The following is a 16,650-nucleotide window of genomic DNA, read 5'->3' on the forward strand; positions in this document are numbered from 1 at the left end:
CAAATTCAGTATGCTAAAGTGAGAACATTTCTCTATTATCTCATTTGGCAGGAGATGTTCAATATTCAGATTTCTGCAGCACTTAGAGTAACTAAATGTAAAAGAATCATGAAAGAGGCCTACTTTAAAAAACTGTGAAACATTAAAATAATTTAAAGCATGTATTTAAGCTTTTAATGTAGGAAGATGTTTTTACAACTTGAAGTAACAAAAAATGTGTAATTTTGAAAATCTAAATGGAGGCTGTCCTTGTGCTGATAAAGTATGTTAGATTAATAATTTTCTCTTAATCAACTTATATAAGGTGGTTTTTAGTTTCAGCTTTCTGGATAATTTGTTTCTTTTATTGATAAACAGAAGAAATTATTAATGATAGTTTTCTGTAAAAGCTATCATAATCCATTTGCTCTGGTTTCATGAATCACTTGGGCTTTTCTTTAACGTTGATAAACATACGGGGGAAATTTTATATGCAGATAAACACATACGTACCCATGTATATAGTCACTTTTAAAACTTTTAATCTTGATGATTCTTAATAAGTCTGTAGTCCAGTGGCTAAATACGTCATATTAGGACTTGAAGATAAAAAACAAAGATAAAAAGGTAGAAAGAAAGGAAGGTATTATCTTCTGTTCCCTGATTAGGTACAGAAACATAGACAAACTCAGGAATTTCTCTGCAAACACTCAGTCCTTAGGAGATGCAAACAACTCTACCCCTACTTTGTTTCCTTTTTTCACATACCTTACAGTACACATCAGTGCTTGAGTTACCCATGGCTACCTTGAGATTGCTGTGATAATAAGCTTCATTTTGAAGCTGAGTAAGATATGCATTTAGCCTTTATAGAGCAATGTAGCTTTGGATTGGAATAGAGATGTAATTTAAATATATTCTGTGAGTTTTTATTTGTTCTTATTTTGTCCTTTATTGAGCAGTTTGTGCCAGGCCCTTTGAAAGGTACTCTACATAAGTTTTTCTCACATAATTTCTTTACCCTTAATAGTAGGCATTTAACCTGATTTTACAGATGGGCGAAATGCAGCCCAGTGTGAAGTTAAGTCAGTTACCAGAGGCTGATTAAAAGTGGCGGATCTCAGATTTAGAACCAATTCTCTTGTTCTGAGAATTGGTTTAGGCTATTCTACTATTTCCAGGAAAAAAAAAAAAAATCGAGAGAGCTTATGAGTTTATAATCGAAATCTGGTTAGTGGATATTACCTTGAAGTTGTTGAACTGTGAAAATGATCCTGTGGTGCAAGGAAAATATGGTCTGAGATAACCGATGTCGATGTCAGCCTCTTGGTTCATATAGTTGGCACAGTGAGACAGTCCTAATAGCTGATAGAGTCAGGAGTTAAATATGTTATTAAAAATGAACTTGAAGGTCATATCGACTACAAATCATGATGACTTGTCCCATATTTATGGCTTGTTTTATTGTAGAATATATGGTGCTAGTGAGAACAAGATGATTGGTTAGATTCTCAGAATGGGCCACTGAGTTAAATTTCGTTTCATACTCATACATTTTAATTTTACCATAATACAATTGTTTGGTGGATCTTGGTGGGAAGGGTGTTACCTTCGGGCGAATTAGAGCACCTGCTGAAACATTTCAGAGCCAGCCTCTTTGCTTGTAAAAAACCCACCTGGGATGAAGTAGTGTCTAAACTTGTTTGGTGGTTCATGGTAAACAAAGGTATTTCCTTAATGTCAATACATTTAAAAATCATTAGTGTGAGTCTTAAAATAATATTTTAAATACATTTGATAATTGTTTATATCTATCAGATATATCAGAAAATAGTAAGTAGGAGTGTGGGTTGCCCATATTCAGGAATGAAATATTAGGTTGGAAGCATATTATAGTCAGGATTGTTCTTGAAAAATATTTGAAATATCATGTCTAATTTGGTATAATTTCAATTAATACTCAGACAGAAAGTATTACTTTCTGCTTTGAAAAAAATATAAAAACCTAAAGAGGAATTTGTGATTTCTCTCAAAGATTTTATAAATACCCTTATAGCTTTATAGCTTTCCTTATCTGGTTTAATTATATAATCTTGTTTTAGAAGGAACTTGTAGCACTTGATTTTAAGCAAATTAACATTATTTTATGTAATGTTTTAACATAATTTCAAAAGTTTTTATATTTTTGAAGGAATAGAACAAGGATAGGATGAGAAGGGGATATTAACTCAGATGACATTTATTGCAAAGCCGTTTTGAAGAAGTGATACTAAAGAGTGAACAGGAGATAGTTGTGTAAGAGCTGCTGCAAGGGCATCAGGCAAAGACTCTGAAATGGGTAGAGACTAGGTGTGTTCCTGAAAGAAGTTTGCATTGCTATAAACATAGGGAGCCAAGGAAGACATGGCACAAGGAAGGGTGCATGTTGAGAGGGCCAGACCACCGGTATCCTATAGACTGCGCCAAGTAGGTGTGTTGTATATCACCATAACAGGAAGTTATTAAAGAGTCGTTAGCAAGGGAGTGATGTGATGTGATTTATCTTTTTTTGAATGATCACTCTGTATGCTGTGAGAAGAATGCATTAGAAGCCTAGAGACCAATGAAGAGGCTGTTTTGAAAAGTGAGGCAAGAGAACGTGTTGGCTTGATCTAGGTTAGTGCAGACATGGAGAAAGATGAATGAATTCAAGATAAGTTTTGGAGAGAAATGACAGGACTTGGTGATGGATGAACTATAATTCATCAGATTATAGTTACAGCCCATCAGAAGTAGAAATCAGGAATGACTCCGACGTTTCAGACTTGAGTAATGGAGAGTTCTCTTGTGGTACAACACCAAAGAGGGAAAGACAGATGGAGAAGTAAGAGGAAGTGGAAACTTGGAAATTCAATTTCATATGTCCTAAAAAAAAAATTGAATATCTAAATCTGGAGCAAATAGGAATAGATTAAAATGAAATTTACATCAGTTCAGTTCAAGATGACTGTACATTCAGGCACTGTGAGAGGCAGTGAGGGGAAGACTTGAACACAAGCTTCTTGATGTTAGGAATTCTGTGTTATGCTTTTTTTCTTTTTTATCTCATACTCAAGCAACCAGCATAGTACTTGGCACGTAGTAACCATGTAGTAAATATATACTTAATGAACAAATGATTTGGAAATAAGGTAGTAGCACAGAGTTTCTTAATTTATTGAACTAATTTTTCATTTGTAGGCCTGTTTATTCTCTTATGTGTAGAAGAGATGAACTGCTATTATAAAATTGACTTGACACTATCAAAATGTTCTCCCTGGGAGATATTTCTATTTTAAGGGGCAACACATCAAATAGCCTAACTTACATTCACTCCTGTGTAGACCTGTTTTATCTCTAATGTATTCAACATGGACAGTCTTTGTTTAGATTCATTTCACAAACATTTGAAAATTTACTTTAAAAATAATTTTTGTTAGAAACTAACTTTTTCCTTTCCTTTTGATTTTTTTTTTTTATTGTTTGGCCAAAAAACATTAGTGCTAATCTTTTATCTACAAATCCGTAGGGATTATTATATTCAAATTAAAATGAATTTGGAAGTCACATATTTAATCAATATCTGTGTCCCTTCGTTACCATAGGGATGACAGTAAGTGCTAATAAAGATGGCTTGGGGATGGTTGTTCGAAGCATCATCCATGGAGGTGCCATTAGTCGAGATGGCCGGATTGCTGTTGGGGACTGCATCTTGTGTATTAATGAAGAATCTACTATCAGTTTAACCAATGCCCAGGCGCGAGCTATGTTGAGAAGACATTCTCTCATTGGGCCTGACATCAAGTAAGTATCATTTGGACCCAATCTGGCTTGGAAAATTCAGGAATTTCAGTTCATTCATCAGATTTTTTTCAATATATACTTCTGTTTGATATACAAAAATTACATATTTAGCATGAGTCACTTAAGAATTTCACTATTCCTGAATAGCTCTTGATTGTAGATAGTCTCTTTAAGATGATAACAATGTTGAAATATTTTAAAGCATGTTGCTTTCTCTTTCTAATTTTACTTCTCCAAGGATTTTGATTTCTGCAAAAACCTTAGATGTGAGAGATATGAGACATCTCTTACAGAGTAGGAGGGTCCACTCTTAGGATCTCATAAAGAAGTTTGGATTGTCCTCCGTATTAGGAATTTTGCACTGCCTTGTTGGCCTGTATGAATTCTAGGACTAAGTGAGGAATGGAAAATAACGTATGGAACAGTGCTGGTCTGACCCATAATTTACCTCTGTCGAACTACCTCATGATCCAAGAGAATTCACCAGTACGTCAACGTAGTCTGATTAAAGGTCATGTAGGATATTTTTTCGGAAGTGTTTATCAAACTGTCCCATAATGTGCTTAAAAGCACGTCATATATGTGTTTGGTTTTTAAGTCACTAAACATTTCTTGAGCCAACATAAAAATTAGTTCATGACTTTATTGTCACACCTCATCAATGTAATAAATTGGTTTTATTCTCTAGCATTAACCATTGAACATTGTATTTAATGTAAAAGGGATAAAATAGTAAATAAGAGCTCAGAAAAAGATTGTTTCCCTTAAATTAATATGATGATTACTAGCAAGGGACACTTTTTTGAATTAATGATGTTTTATTGACTGCATTCTCTATTATTTTTTTGCAAAGTACATATTGCTAGCGCTTGGGTAAGAAAAACAATATTTACAATCTGTTTTTCATTCTGCCATCAATAAAAAATAGAAAAATATATACTGTTTGTGGATTCTGCTCTTATAAAAACCAGTTTTTTGAGGCAGAATTTCACTAATGGGCTTTCATATTTTTGAATGCCTTTTGATTTTTATTTTATAATGGAACAGAGCATTAGATCCTGGGACAATACTTTAATTATCTTACTAATGCGAGTACAAGTGAACATTATTACAAATGTTGGTGCCTCTATACTAAGAAAAAAGGGAAACTTAAGTGCTTTCCTCACCACTTGTGGTCCGGTGTCCATTTCTTTTGCTTAAAAGATGAATGATATACATCCACATGGAGACTCTTTATGGCAAGGGTTTTAGCTTACATATTACATAGTTTATACGTAGCATAAAATGCAGATGGCCTGGTAACTGATCACTTGATTTATTGTGTTCTAATGCCCATGTTATGTTATGAGCACTGATGCAGGTCTCTGAGCAGCATAACTGGTGCTTGATTCTAGCTTTATTCCTCAGTTCTAATGTACTGCAGACTTTAAAAGGTAGCCAAGAAATAGGACACTGTGACATTGATTCGAAATAAGTCATACATCTGGTTAGCTGTAGGAAAGTTGTCAGGCACGTTTTCAAGCTCCAAAGTTCTTTTTTCTCCTTTTCTCACTTTTGTTGCTGTTTTGTTTTAGTTTTGTTTGTTTGTTTTTCTACCCTCTGACTCAGAACCAAAATTTACTCTTCCTCTCAGACAACAGCTTCATCAAAACTTTGAAGGATATCTAGAGAGCTAGCTTCATAAATAATTACTTTAGGATCCCAGTGGGCAAAAAGTACTGTAGTATCTTATGTTAAAAACAGAAAATAAGAAAAATCCCACAACTTTCTTTCCTCTGGAAATCAGTCAGTGAATCAGTCAGTCCAGTCGATCTCTTTCTCACATGCTGGTGTGTGTACACACACACTCACTCACAAATATACCAACAAAACACATCGATTTCTTGTCAAGTGTCCTACCAAAGCTGTGATTCAGATGGTTAAGGTCTGACTCATTGAGTAATTGGTAGAAAGAAATTAGAATCACATAATCCTTTTTCAGAAAAAAAATGTGTTAAATAATAAAACAAATAGCCATTTAGTTTGACCAGGGCTGAGCAGCATGTTCCATGCATTTTGCATAAAGTTTTTGGCTCTGTGCCTTCCTGATCTTTTGCTTTCACGAAGCAAACCGTTTAGAATTACCCTGAAAGCTATGTGACTAATCCTCCGAAAAGGGAAAGTCTAGGCCTCCCATTACTTTGAGTGGGACCATACATTGCCTCTGGCCAATTAACATTACTTGCATTTAGGCTCCATCCATGTTTCTTATTCTTTATTTTTTGTTATGAACCTAGCTTAATCTGAGGTAGTGGTAGAGAAGTGTGTTGGAGAGACTTTAAAAAAAAAAACTAAATGGTTCAATTACATAACTAATTGGTTTTAGGAAAAGCATACTTATTGAAATAATGCACTCGGTTTCTTTTTTGCCGTTTATGATAGATAGCTAAGAACTTTGTATGTGTGTGTTCATGCATGCCTGGGTAGATAATTTGAGTTTCAGGGGTTCAAGAACAGCCAGTTTAAGTTCCAGGTTTCATTATTTTCTGTGGAAAACCAGATGTGAAGCCTCACCAGAATGCATTCTGTTTCACTTCTCACTCCACCTTGCCAGGAGCTCTTATATTTCTGTAATAATAGCCAGGGTTTTGTGCTTAGCAGCAGCTGCTTGTAACATCTGCCAGATAATTACCAAGCTGAATCAGAATTCACCTGCCTTAACCTAAAGTGTGGGATGAATTCCTGATCAAGGAATAAAAGATTGATTGCAGTTACATTTTTCCATGCTTGTTAATAATCACTGCTATAGACACCAGTAAAGAGCAGATGCTTTTCTGGGGGAGGTGTAGATAGGAGGGAGGTGGAAAGGGGGAAAAAACAACCAGGAGCACCCACTTTTAACTACATATGTATGCATCTCACATTCAGCACAAGACATTGACATTTGTTAACACCATTGTAAAAAGATGCCGCGGCGTATGCTTCACATTCTAGATTTTCTACAGCACGTGCTGACGATCGAGCCCCCTTTTATGTGTGAGTATCGGTGATTCGAAACCTCATTATGTCTGTGTGTTACAACTTGTCTGTGAAAACCATTTCATGCTTTTGTAACGTCCTGATGCAGGGTTAGATGCAGATATAAATTTAGTGTATACATTTTGGCTTTTTTCCCTTCATTTATATAAGAACATAAATTCCAACAGAGCTATGAGATTGTTACATTTTCACATTGCACTGATGATTGTGAACTCATTCGGAAATCACATTTTCCAACCACTAAGCTTTTAAGCTCCTTTGTCAGGGAACGGTCCTGTCTGCAATGTGCAGGTGCAGTCAGTGGATTAAGAGCCGAATCACATCTCCTCATCACTAATGTTATTCTTTTTTCTTTCACTCCACGTGTAACCAAAGGTTAGTTTACCTTAAAGGATTTTTAACACAACTCTCAAATCAGCGATTTCAGTGTGTTTATGCTGTTCATAATTTAGTTTTGATGTTCTTTGTTGATGATTTGGAGGATCTGTGTGTCTGCGTGGCCAGGCGTGTGTGAGAATTGATCTTCGTGTGCTGTTGCATTGTGGGATGCTTGTTCCGGTGGCCTCGTTATCTGAAAACTGCCTCCTTTCCCCTTTCTCACTGTTATTGAATGTGTCAGAAAAATATTTGTAAAGCTCCCTCTCATTCTTAGTAATAGGATAACCAACTTTTAAGAAATACAGGGGAAAATTCATTTCAACACTGTTTGGGATAGAAACATCTTTTCCTTCTCAAACCAGTTAAAAAATTAAATACTTTGAACCAATTGTTTTTCTTTTTACTATTGTGTTCTAGCTTCCTCCCTCCCTTACATCTTCCTGGCTTTTCTTCTTAAGATTTTATTTATGAGTTTTACTATTATTGAATCTTCAGAAATAATACTAGTTTTCTTGAATAGGCTTTTCAGATTTTGAGTTTTATGTTTATCTCTATTTTTCTTTGTGTAAAATGCAGTCACATCTTCTCTCCTAGTATAAAGTGTTATATATTTTTGGCTCCTTATTTTTGACAGGATATAGATGAATTCACTATTTAATATACTTTTAACACCATAGAGCAGCAGTTTTATAGATAAATAAATTGAGTAGAGTCAGAATTAGAATGCTCTCTTTCACTCTGCCTAGTCCTAAATCCACTGTACCATGCTTTCTGCTTCATTTTTTGATCCTTGAGGTATCAAAGGATCAAAAGTGTCATGAAGAGATTTTCAAGGATCCACAGATTTTGCCAGGGTGATCAGGTGTGACAGGGCCAGCTGATGCCCTGTTATTTCACTGACTTACATTTATATTATGCTTCTCAGCTTACAATAGCCTCATAAACAGTGATGTCCTTTTTGTGGTTGAGGACGTGGCATTTCATTTGTGGTGATTTACCTTCCCATCACACTCCTGATGAGCAACAGAACTGTCATCTGACTCCAAAAATAAGTAACCTCGCAGAGTGAATGCTTTTTATGAAATAACCAATATATCTGAAATTATAAATTTCAGATATAAATTATGACATTGGTATAATTCTCACTCAATAAATTATGACATTGGTATAATTCTCATTTTATTATAACAAAAGAGAATCCTTTTAATCTTGCATTCCAGCGCTAAGGTTTTAATATTTATCATCGTCATAGGTAACTTATGGATAGCTGGTTTAATACTTTATGATTTTTACATTGTGTATTTTTATATATACTTTAGTCATGCAAACATGGTGAACTGGCTTCAAATGCATTATTGCTCTTGCCTTACTATTCAATAATTTCAGGATCTTGGGAAGGCCTACTTAAATGTATCAACTATAAAGCCTGATAGGACAACAGTGAACTTGAATTTTCAAATGTCATTTTCTAATCATTACAGTTGTAGTCAGCATCTCATTCAGTGCCTTCCATATTATAGGCATTCAGCCAATACTTGTTAAAGTAGTAAGTGACCATTCAAGTATAAACAATAGGCTTTTCTCTGAAACCATAATGAACTTATAAGAAGTTGCCACGAATTAGTAAGAGAGTCTTTCTATAAACTTATAATGGCTTAACTTCAGACCTGAGAGTTCATAACTTAATAGAGCTAATATATAATTATTGATAATGCTTGTTAATATCCATAATTAATCATGTGGAAGAATGTAAAGTTACTTGTGATTCTAAGCGTTTTAATAGCATACGCCTAACGTGTTTCTGCTAAGGAAACCAAGAATCTTTGGATGAAATTAAAATTACTGACACTTATTTTGCTAAGGATTCATAGATATTTCTAATTTTATAAACTTGTTTTCTCATTTGGAAATACTAATAATGCGGTTTTCCTCCCCCATATGGTTATTGGTAGGTAAACACATATTTATCAGCTACATTTTAAAGTAATTTTTGTTGTTATCTATATGATATTTTATCTTTTCAAAGTTTGGATTCTCTACTGAGTAAGCCAATTAAAGGAGTTGTGTGAAAAAGTAGGGATGGAAAGACAATATAATTTTATTTCCATATTTTGGAAGCTTTTCCTAATGATGAGCCAGAACTTTACTTCCCTTTGTTTTCATGGACTATGTTTTGTTTCAGAATTACTTACGTTCCTGCAGAACATTTGGAAGAGTTCAGAATAAGCTTGGGACAACAATCTGGAGGAATAATGGCACTGGATATTTTTTCTCCATATGCTGGCAGGTAAGTGAAATATTAAATCTACTACAATGAATGAATGATAGAGCAGATTATAAAAAAGAGTTTTGAATTCAGTGAAGAGTACTAGCAATGAAAGAGACTGAATTCCTTTCCCTCTTTCAAGATTTGAAAAACTATTCTCCTATTTTCCTCCCTCATACTTAAGTAATTATTGTATAGAATGGAAAATTTGGAAAGTATATGAACATTCAAATTGAGAAACTAAAATCCTCTCTCATTATACCACTACGTATAGCACTTTTAACATGTGGAGTTTGGAGAATTCACCCTAGGTATAAATATTATTTCATCATTCCCTGGAACTTATAATTTACATAGTATTTAGTCGTGCTTTTTCTTCTTTTGTAAATATTTTCAAATATCTTTATAAAGTTTTTTTATTTCTTTTTTAACATACATACAGATTGAGAAAGATTTTTAATTCTTAAGGGTTTTTTTTTACTCTTGGAAAATGTCGAGCTCAACATTTTGGTATATAGGATGTTAGGAAGCAGAGTTTTTGGCTCTTTAAAGGCTCTTGATACACAGTGTATTAAGAGCCTTTAAATAATACAGGAAAAAGATTTTCCCTTAAGGGAAGGCAACAACCTGGTTTTGATGCTGCTGCTGACTGAGTTCAGCACATGGAGAGAAGTAATGTTAAATTGCTTTTCCATGAAGAATGTACCATTTTATACTCTTAGCTGTGGGCCTATTTTTTTCAGTTGCATTGGTAACTGAGCACCACATTTCTCTTTAAGCATGCTGCAGAGCCGAGATGGCTCTGCAAATATTCTGAAGTCTTCTCAGAAGAGTTCTGCTGTTCCTCAGAGAGTATCAGAAAATCCCAGAACACTTTGGTATCCAGTGACTCTACAGGCATCACAGTATGACATTACCGTTTCCTCCGCAAATTACACATGACCACAGTAATACTGAAAGTGTTAGGGAAGGGAAAGGTATGTTATGTATTTAATAAAGGGAAGGAATGTTGTGGCTCTTGGGGCCTCATGAATTTTATGGGAAAAGGAGTATTCACTCCACCCTGTACACAGCTCAGCCACACTACAATCCAGAGTATCCATCTCAGGGTAAATGGCATGAATCGATTATAGCTTCCTGATGCTTTCTGTCAGAATGGTAAAAGCAGTTATTCCAATATCCCTCTGAAATATCATTTCAAACGGTATTAAAGACTATGCCAAGGGAACATCATATTTGTTTTAAGCTCTGAGGAAGCCTTAAATGCATTCAAAATGTATTAGAGAGGAGCCACTTTCAGCACTGTGCTTCTCTCCCAGCACAGAAAGGAGAAACGCCTATAGTGTGCAGTGTCGTGACTACTTGCTTCACTGCAGAGAAAGTATAGTTGCTATTAACATAAGGGTGCTCAAAACAAAACAAAATGATCCGCATTTTACAGAGGAGGAATCTACACCAGAGAGAGGTTAAGTAACTTGCCCAAGTTCCATAGTTAAGTGTCAGAGCCAAGATTAGAATGTAAGCAGTCAGGCTCCATGTTTTTAACCATTGCATCCAAAGAAAGAATTGTATAAGCCCAGGAAAAAAAATACAGACAGCATAGCATAGAGGGTAAGAGCTCTGGTTTTGTAGTAAAATGGCCTTAATTAAAATTTTACTTCTGTTTTACTGTATGACTTTGTCCCAGTTTCTGACACCTAAATGCAGATGCAAAGGGGGTTAGTTATTATAGTTATAACAGAAATTTCATTGGTATTCAATAAACATGGGTGAAAAAAAGTCTAATTCATTCTTGGCTGAGTGAGTTCAGAAGGGAGAGAATTGGTCCATTCTGCTTTTTGGAATACACGACACTTGAGTCCCATAAACCACATTTTAAGACAGATAGAGAATAATCAGTATATTTATAAGAGTACCTCTGGGTTAGTGTGAAGGTTCAAGATTATAGAACTATTTGAAGAGAATGGTGCTTCTGTGTCAGAGGATTCAAGATATTAGTCTTCTTACAGCTAAAGAGGCACAAGCATTTGATGCGCTGTGACCGAGAGTGTTTCTGAGTAGTTCCCATAGCTTAAACTTCAGGGGCAAGGTCCTCCCCCGACCCTCATAGTTGTCACTGAATATTTTAGGGATTCTTTCTAAGTTCTCATTCTTGTCTGTCTGCCATACCTGCTTTTTCTATTACCTTCTCTCCAGTTATGTTTCCAGAGGGTTAACCCTAGTTTTCACTTCTCTGTCTCATATCTTCCAGATTACAGATTCAGTCAAACTGTGTAGTTCTCAGTCAGCTTCTGAATATCGTTTTTAAAATCCCCACCTTTGTGAATCCATTCTCAACAGTCCTGTCCCACTCTCAGGCTTAGGCTCTCAGGATCCCAGCTTCGTGCACAGCCTTGTTCCTTAGTTTGCACAGGAGGGGAATTCAAACAGACACCCAATGGGCAGGACCTATAGGCTTATAGGCAAGTAGATTTCTTTTTAACAGTTAAGAACAAAAATCTAACATTCATGATTTTTTTCATCTGATTTATTTTGCTTAGCATGATAGTCTCAAGATCCATCCATGTTATCACAGATGGCAGTATTTCATCTTATGGCCAAGTAGTATTCCATTGTATATATGTACAACCATGTGACTTAACTCATATGTTGAATATAAAACTGAAAGCAGCAAATAAACAAGACAGACAGAAACTCATAGACACAGACAACTGTATAGTGGTTACCAGAGGGAAAGGGTTTTGGGAGGAGTAAAAAAAGGGTAAAGGGGGTCAGATATATGGTGACTGTGAGGGAGATTTGGCTTCGAGTGGTGAACACACAGTGCAATATACAGATGACATCTTATACAATTGTGCACTTGAAACCTGTGTAATTTTATTAACCAATGCTACCCCAATAAATTTAATTAAAAACTTTTAAAACTCTGACATTCAAATCAAAGAAAGAATGACATATTCAAAGAGAGCCTGGACATTTTCTTGCCTGAAATGTTGTGAAACACAGTCAGACACAGATAGATTATTGGGTTAATGACTTCTGATCTCCAAGTCTAAAGATTATATAATTTGACAGTTTAGTATTCCTGTCAATGGAGAATGGCTAAAATTTGAGCATACACTTTCTTTAGATTTCTATAAAAATAAACTGAAAATTATTTTTCAGATCAGAATTTTTTAGCTTTCTCTGCTTTCAAATGAATATATGAACAATTTTTCCTAGAAATCCAGTTTTTGCTAATAGTATAAAAAGATACCATAAATGATTTAACCATTCTCTATTGTCCTTGCATGTTACTTGACTGGGTACATTTTGTTATATGACTGGCATTTGGCAAAATCTGAACTCTTACAGAAATCGAAAAGTGACCTTGAACACAGGTGCATTGTAAACTGCTTCCTGTAAGGAGTGCTTTGTGTCCGGCCCCTCTGGATAGCTGAAGCTGGACTATAAGCATTTCTATCTTTCTTCAAAAGTTGAAAGAATTGATCCATCCTTACAGAGCAGAAATGCTAAACTCCTGACATACTTAATAATAGGTCCTTTTAGGGCAGGGATCAATCAGGGTTGTGTAAGCTTATAACCCACATGGTGCTTCTTTACAATTTTATTTACAATTCTTTCATGATTTTCTTTGCAGTTCTGATATTTATCCCCTTCTCAGTTCATTCCTCTATTCTCCCATGTTTCATCAAAAAAAGAGACTAGACAAGACTCTTATTGTTCAGCTATATCTTCAGACTAAGTTATAATAGATTGACTCTAAGGTTTTTATTTTGTTTCATCAGAATTTTGTTTCCCTTTAATGTTCTATACTTATTAGACAAGTGGGATGAATATATAAAGCAGTTCTAGCTCTTAAGCCAAACTAATAATAAAGTATATATGACAGTCTTTCATAGTTTTACTAAGATTTAAGAGTTTTCACTGCATAACTATTTAACAGAGACATTCCAGAATTACCAGAGCGAGAAGAAGGAGAGGGAGAAGAAAGTGAACTTCAAAATGCAGCATACAGCAGTTGGAATCAACCCAGACGGTAAGGACTATTTAGGTCTTCTGCCTACTCAGTGTTTAAAGATAGGGAGGGATGGTTTCAAGTATTGGATACTGTGACATTGGGCAAGTTGTTTAATATTCCCTTGCCCTCCAGTTCTTCATGTGTACAGTGGAGAAGATAATATCTCTCCCACAAGGTTAAAACTAACATTATACAAGGATTTAGCATATAATAGGGACTAAATAAAATTAGAGAAAATTATGCATAGGTAGTTAGAATGGATAATTTTTTCTGTAAAGTTTGATCTTAGATATACTATCAAATGTTAATTTAAATTTCTCTGACATTTGTAGAAACTATTCAAACATATATATTCAGAATGTTTATGTATACATTCTGAATATATGTTATCCCAGACTACAGTTACTCTGATCCATGCTCTGTCTAGAACCAATCTCATATATAATAGAAAAGACAACTTTCCTAAATATGCTCAGATATATCACTATACAGAACTAAGGTGTATTTTTGTGTTCATGCTAAGTAAAATCAGACTCAGTTTAATAGATATTTATTGAGTCCTGATTATGGACCCAGACAAGAGGCAGGTGATTTTGTGAATAATGAGGAAGTATAAAACATAGATCCTGCTTCCTAGGAAGCAATAATGTACTTGGGTAGGCAATATGTAGAGACACCCAAAGAAAGAAAAACATAAAGTATTTTGCATTAAGTGTAAAATGTATGTAATCATTGGACACCCTCTAAACAGATCGAAAGGTGACCACCACAGTTCTGCCTTGTACTTAGTAAACACTTAATATTTATTCTATAGTGTAAATGCTCAGGAGAGAATAATTTCTATTCTTCAGAGGTATAATACAGTTAGATGATTTTCCTTAGTCACAATTGAATTTGAAGTGGCAGCCATCGCATTAAGTATTTTCTGGATTGAGTCACATTCAAAGGATAGAAAACTTTTTATGTTGCTTTCAAAACAAAACAAAAAAACCCCAGCATTTCCAGCCCTCTAAAATGACTTTTTGATTTGAATTCTTTAAAAGCCGTTTAGCCTGCTTAAAGAAATCAGAGGCTCTATCCATTCTCACCCATACTTAGAAATGAATATGTGCTAGATCTGTGGCAGAAAATATAAAATGTTAAGTTTCTTATTTACTTGAGGGTGGAGGCAAAAGATGAAATTATTTTGTAGCAGTTAATCATAGTGATAAACTTGAATATTGTTGGAGGACAGTAATCACAGGGAAAAGATAGATTGGCCAGTTTTAATAACATTGTGGGAGGAAAAGCAGTATTTAGAAGGCACTATGCAGAATGTTTGGAATCAGGAAGAGCCATATTTGAATTCTAACCGACACTTTTTAAGACAAGTTTCTTAATCTCTGCTAGGTCTCAGTTACTTTATCTGTAAAATAGAATTAATAATAGAACCTTTTAAACTTGGAGGAGAATTCATTGTGATAATGCATATAAAATTCTTAGCATAGTACCTGGTGCAGAGTGAGCCCTCAGTCAGTGGTTGGCATTGTCAGTCATTATCATCATCATTACTAACAACTAAGCAAATAGAAAGTGTCTAACACATTATCCAATTTCTTATGAGAACAAATTAAGTGTAACTTCTGGACTGCAAGATTATATTTTTATCCTAAAGTTCTAAAGATGGTAACTACCTTATAGAGAGACTATGCCTGTACCTTCCATTAAGTCTGTAGAAGGTACCCAGCACTCTTCTATATGAAAGTACTAAAGTACTTTGTGGGGGAAGATTCATAGAGTATTATGGGGAAGCTTACCAAAATAATGAGAACTTTAGTAAATGAGGAACAAGAGTTATGAATATGTTTTATAACATTGGACATTGATTCATGTCGTCAAAAGAATTTACTTTGTGTGGAAATAGAGGATACTTTTTAGCAAAGTAAATTTTAGAATTGTAAATAAGCTATTACTCTTATTTTGCACTTGATCTTCATTTACAGATTTGTATCATACTGTATGTATCACTTTGGAGCTTGCATACTTTTCTCTCAGTCCATTGCTTTGGAGATCTATCATCTTGATACTTAAAGATCTAATTCATTCAATTTAGTTGTTTCAGTGCATTGCAATATGTGAATATTCCACAGTATATTCCCAGATCGATATTGAGTAGTTAACAATGGTTCACTATTATAATTCCGTGCAGTAAATATATTGATTTCCTTAGTCTTATGTATGAGAATTTAGGTATATACTCAAAAGTGTAATTGTTTGCTCATTGGTTTAAGTGTATTATTTACTTTATTAGAGGTTGTCAATTTGTTTTATAAGGTAGCTATACCTATTTTTCCTTCTTTTTCCAATATATGAATTTCCTTTTCCCCAGATTCTTGTTATCCCATCATATGATCATTTAAAAAAAAGTTTTCATCAATCTGATAGGTAGAAATTGGTGCCTTGTCTTAATAAACAATGTGAATAGGTATAACAATTGAGATGATGAGGTCACATTTGCTCATTTGTCATATGGGTTGAATTTTATATCTTGTTTAATTACATTACTTCAGTAATCATAATCATCATAATAAGAGTGATAAAAGATTTAATAGTTGTTTACTATGTTCCAAAACTGTTTTGTGCTTTAATTTACCTATATCGATTAAGTTAATCATAACAGCAACTCTCAGATGTAGACTCTTACTGGCTCCATTTTGCAGATGAGGAAGCTAAGACAGAGATTAAATAAGTTGCAGAGGGTCACTCAATTGTTAAACAGCAAAAGAGCAAGACTTGAACCCAGGGACTCTCTGTTCAGTGCCCAGGCAGCCTGGCTTTAGAGCTCTGTTTTACTTCTGCTTTTCTGAATTTCATTCTTTTTAAACCTATGTGTAGCTCTCAAGAAAGATTGCCATTTTTCTATAAAACTGACTCTGAATATGTTCTATGAAATTTTTCTTTTATAGGCTTCTTATCTTTCCACGGAATGTTTATCACATATGGTTTGGTGAATAATGAGTCTGGTTCCTCAGCACTGTGGTCACTTGGGCAGTCTGGCTCTGATTATATTCTCCAAGTTTTAAGGCATACAGCCTTTCTTCTAGGGAACATATTTAAAAACATTTTGCTGTCTGTGCCAAGCCCTGTGTAAGCATATGCTACTATTATCCAAAGGTTGTTTTACCTC

At 34.6% G+C, this 16,650-nt stretch overlaps 1 protein-coding gene across 1 annotated transcript in view; it reads left to right on the forward strand.

Moving 5' to 3' along the window:
• The window catches only part of MPDZ (multiple PDZ domain crumbs cell polarity complex component), a 126,477-nt gene that overhangs the window by 65,257 nt on the left and 44,570 nt on the right, over positions 1-16,650 (forward strand). Inside the window, 3 exon segments of the mRNA XM_006918360.3 lie at positions 3,603-3,801; positions 9,380-9,484; positions 13,410-13,502. Coding sequence (XP_006918422.1) covers positions 3,603-3,801; positions 9,380-9,484; positions 13,410-13,502 — 397 coding nt within the window.

The sequence above is a fragment of the Pteropus alecto genome, unplaced genomic scaffold (assembly GCF_000325575.1).
Source record: "Pteropus alecto unplaced genomic scaffold, ASM32557v1 scaffold95, whole genome shotgun sequence".
NCBI lineage: Eukaryota > Metazoa > Chordata > Mammalia > Chiroptera > Pteropodidae > Pteropus > Pteropus alecto.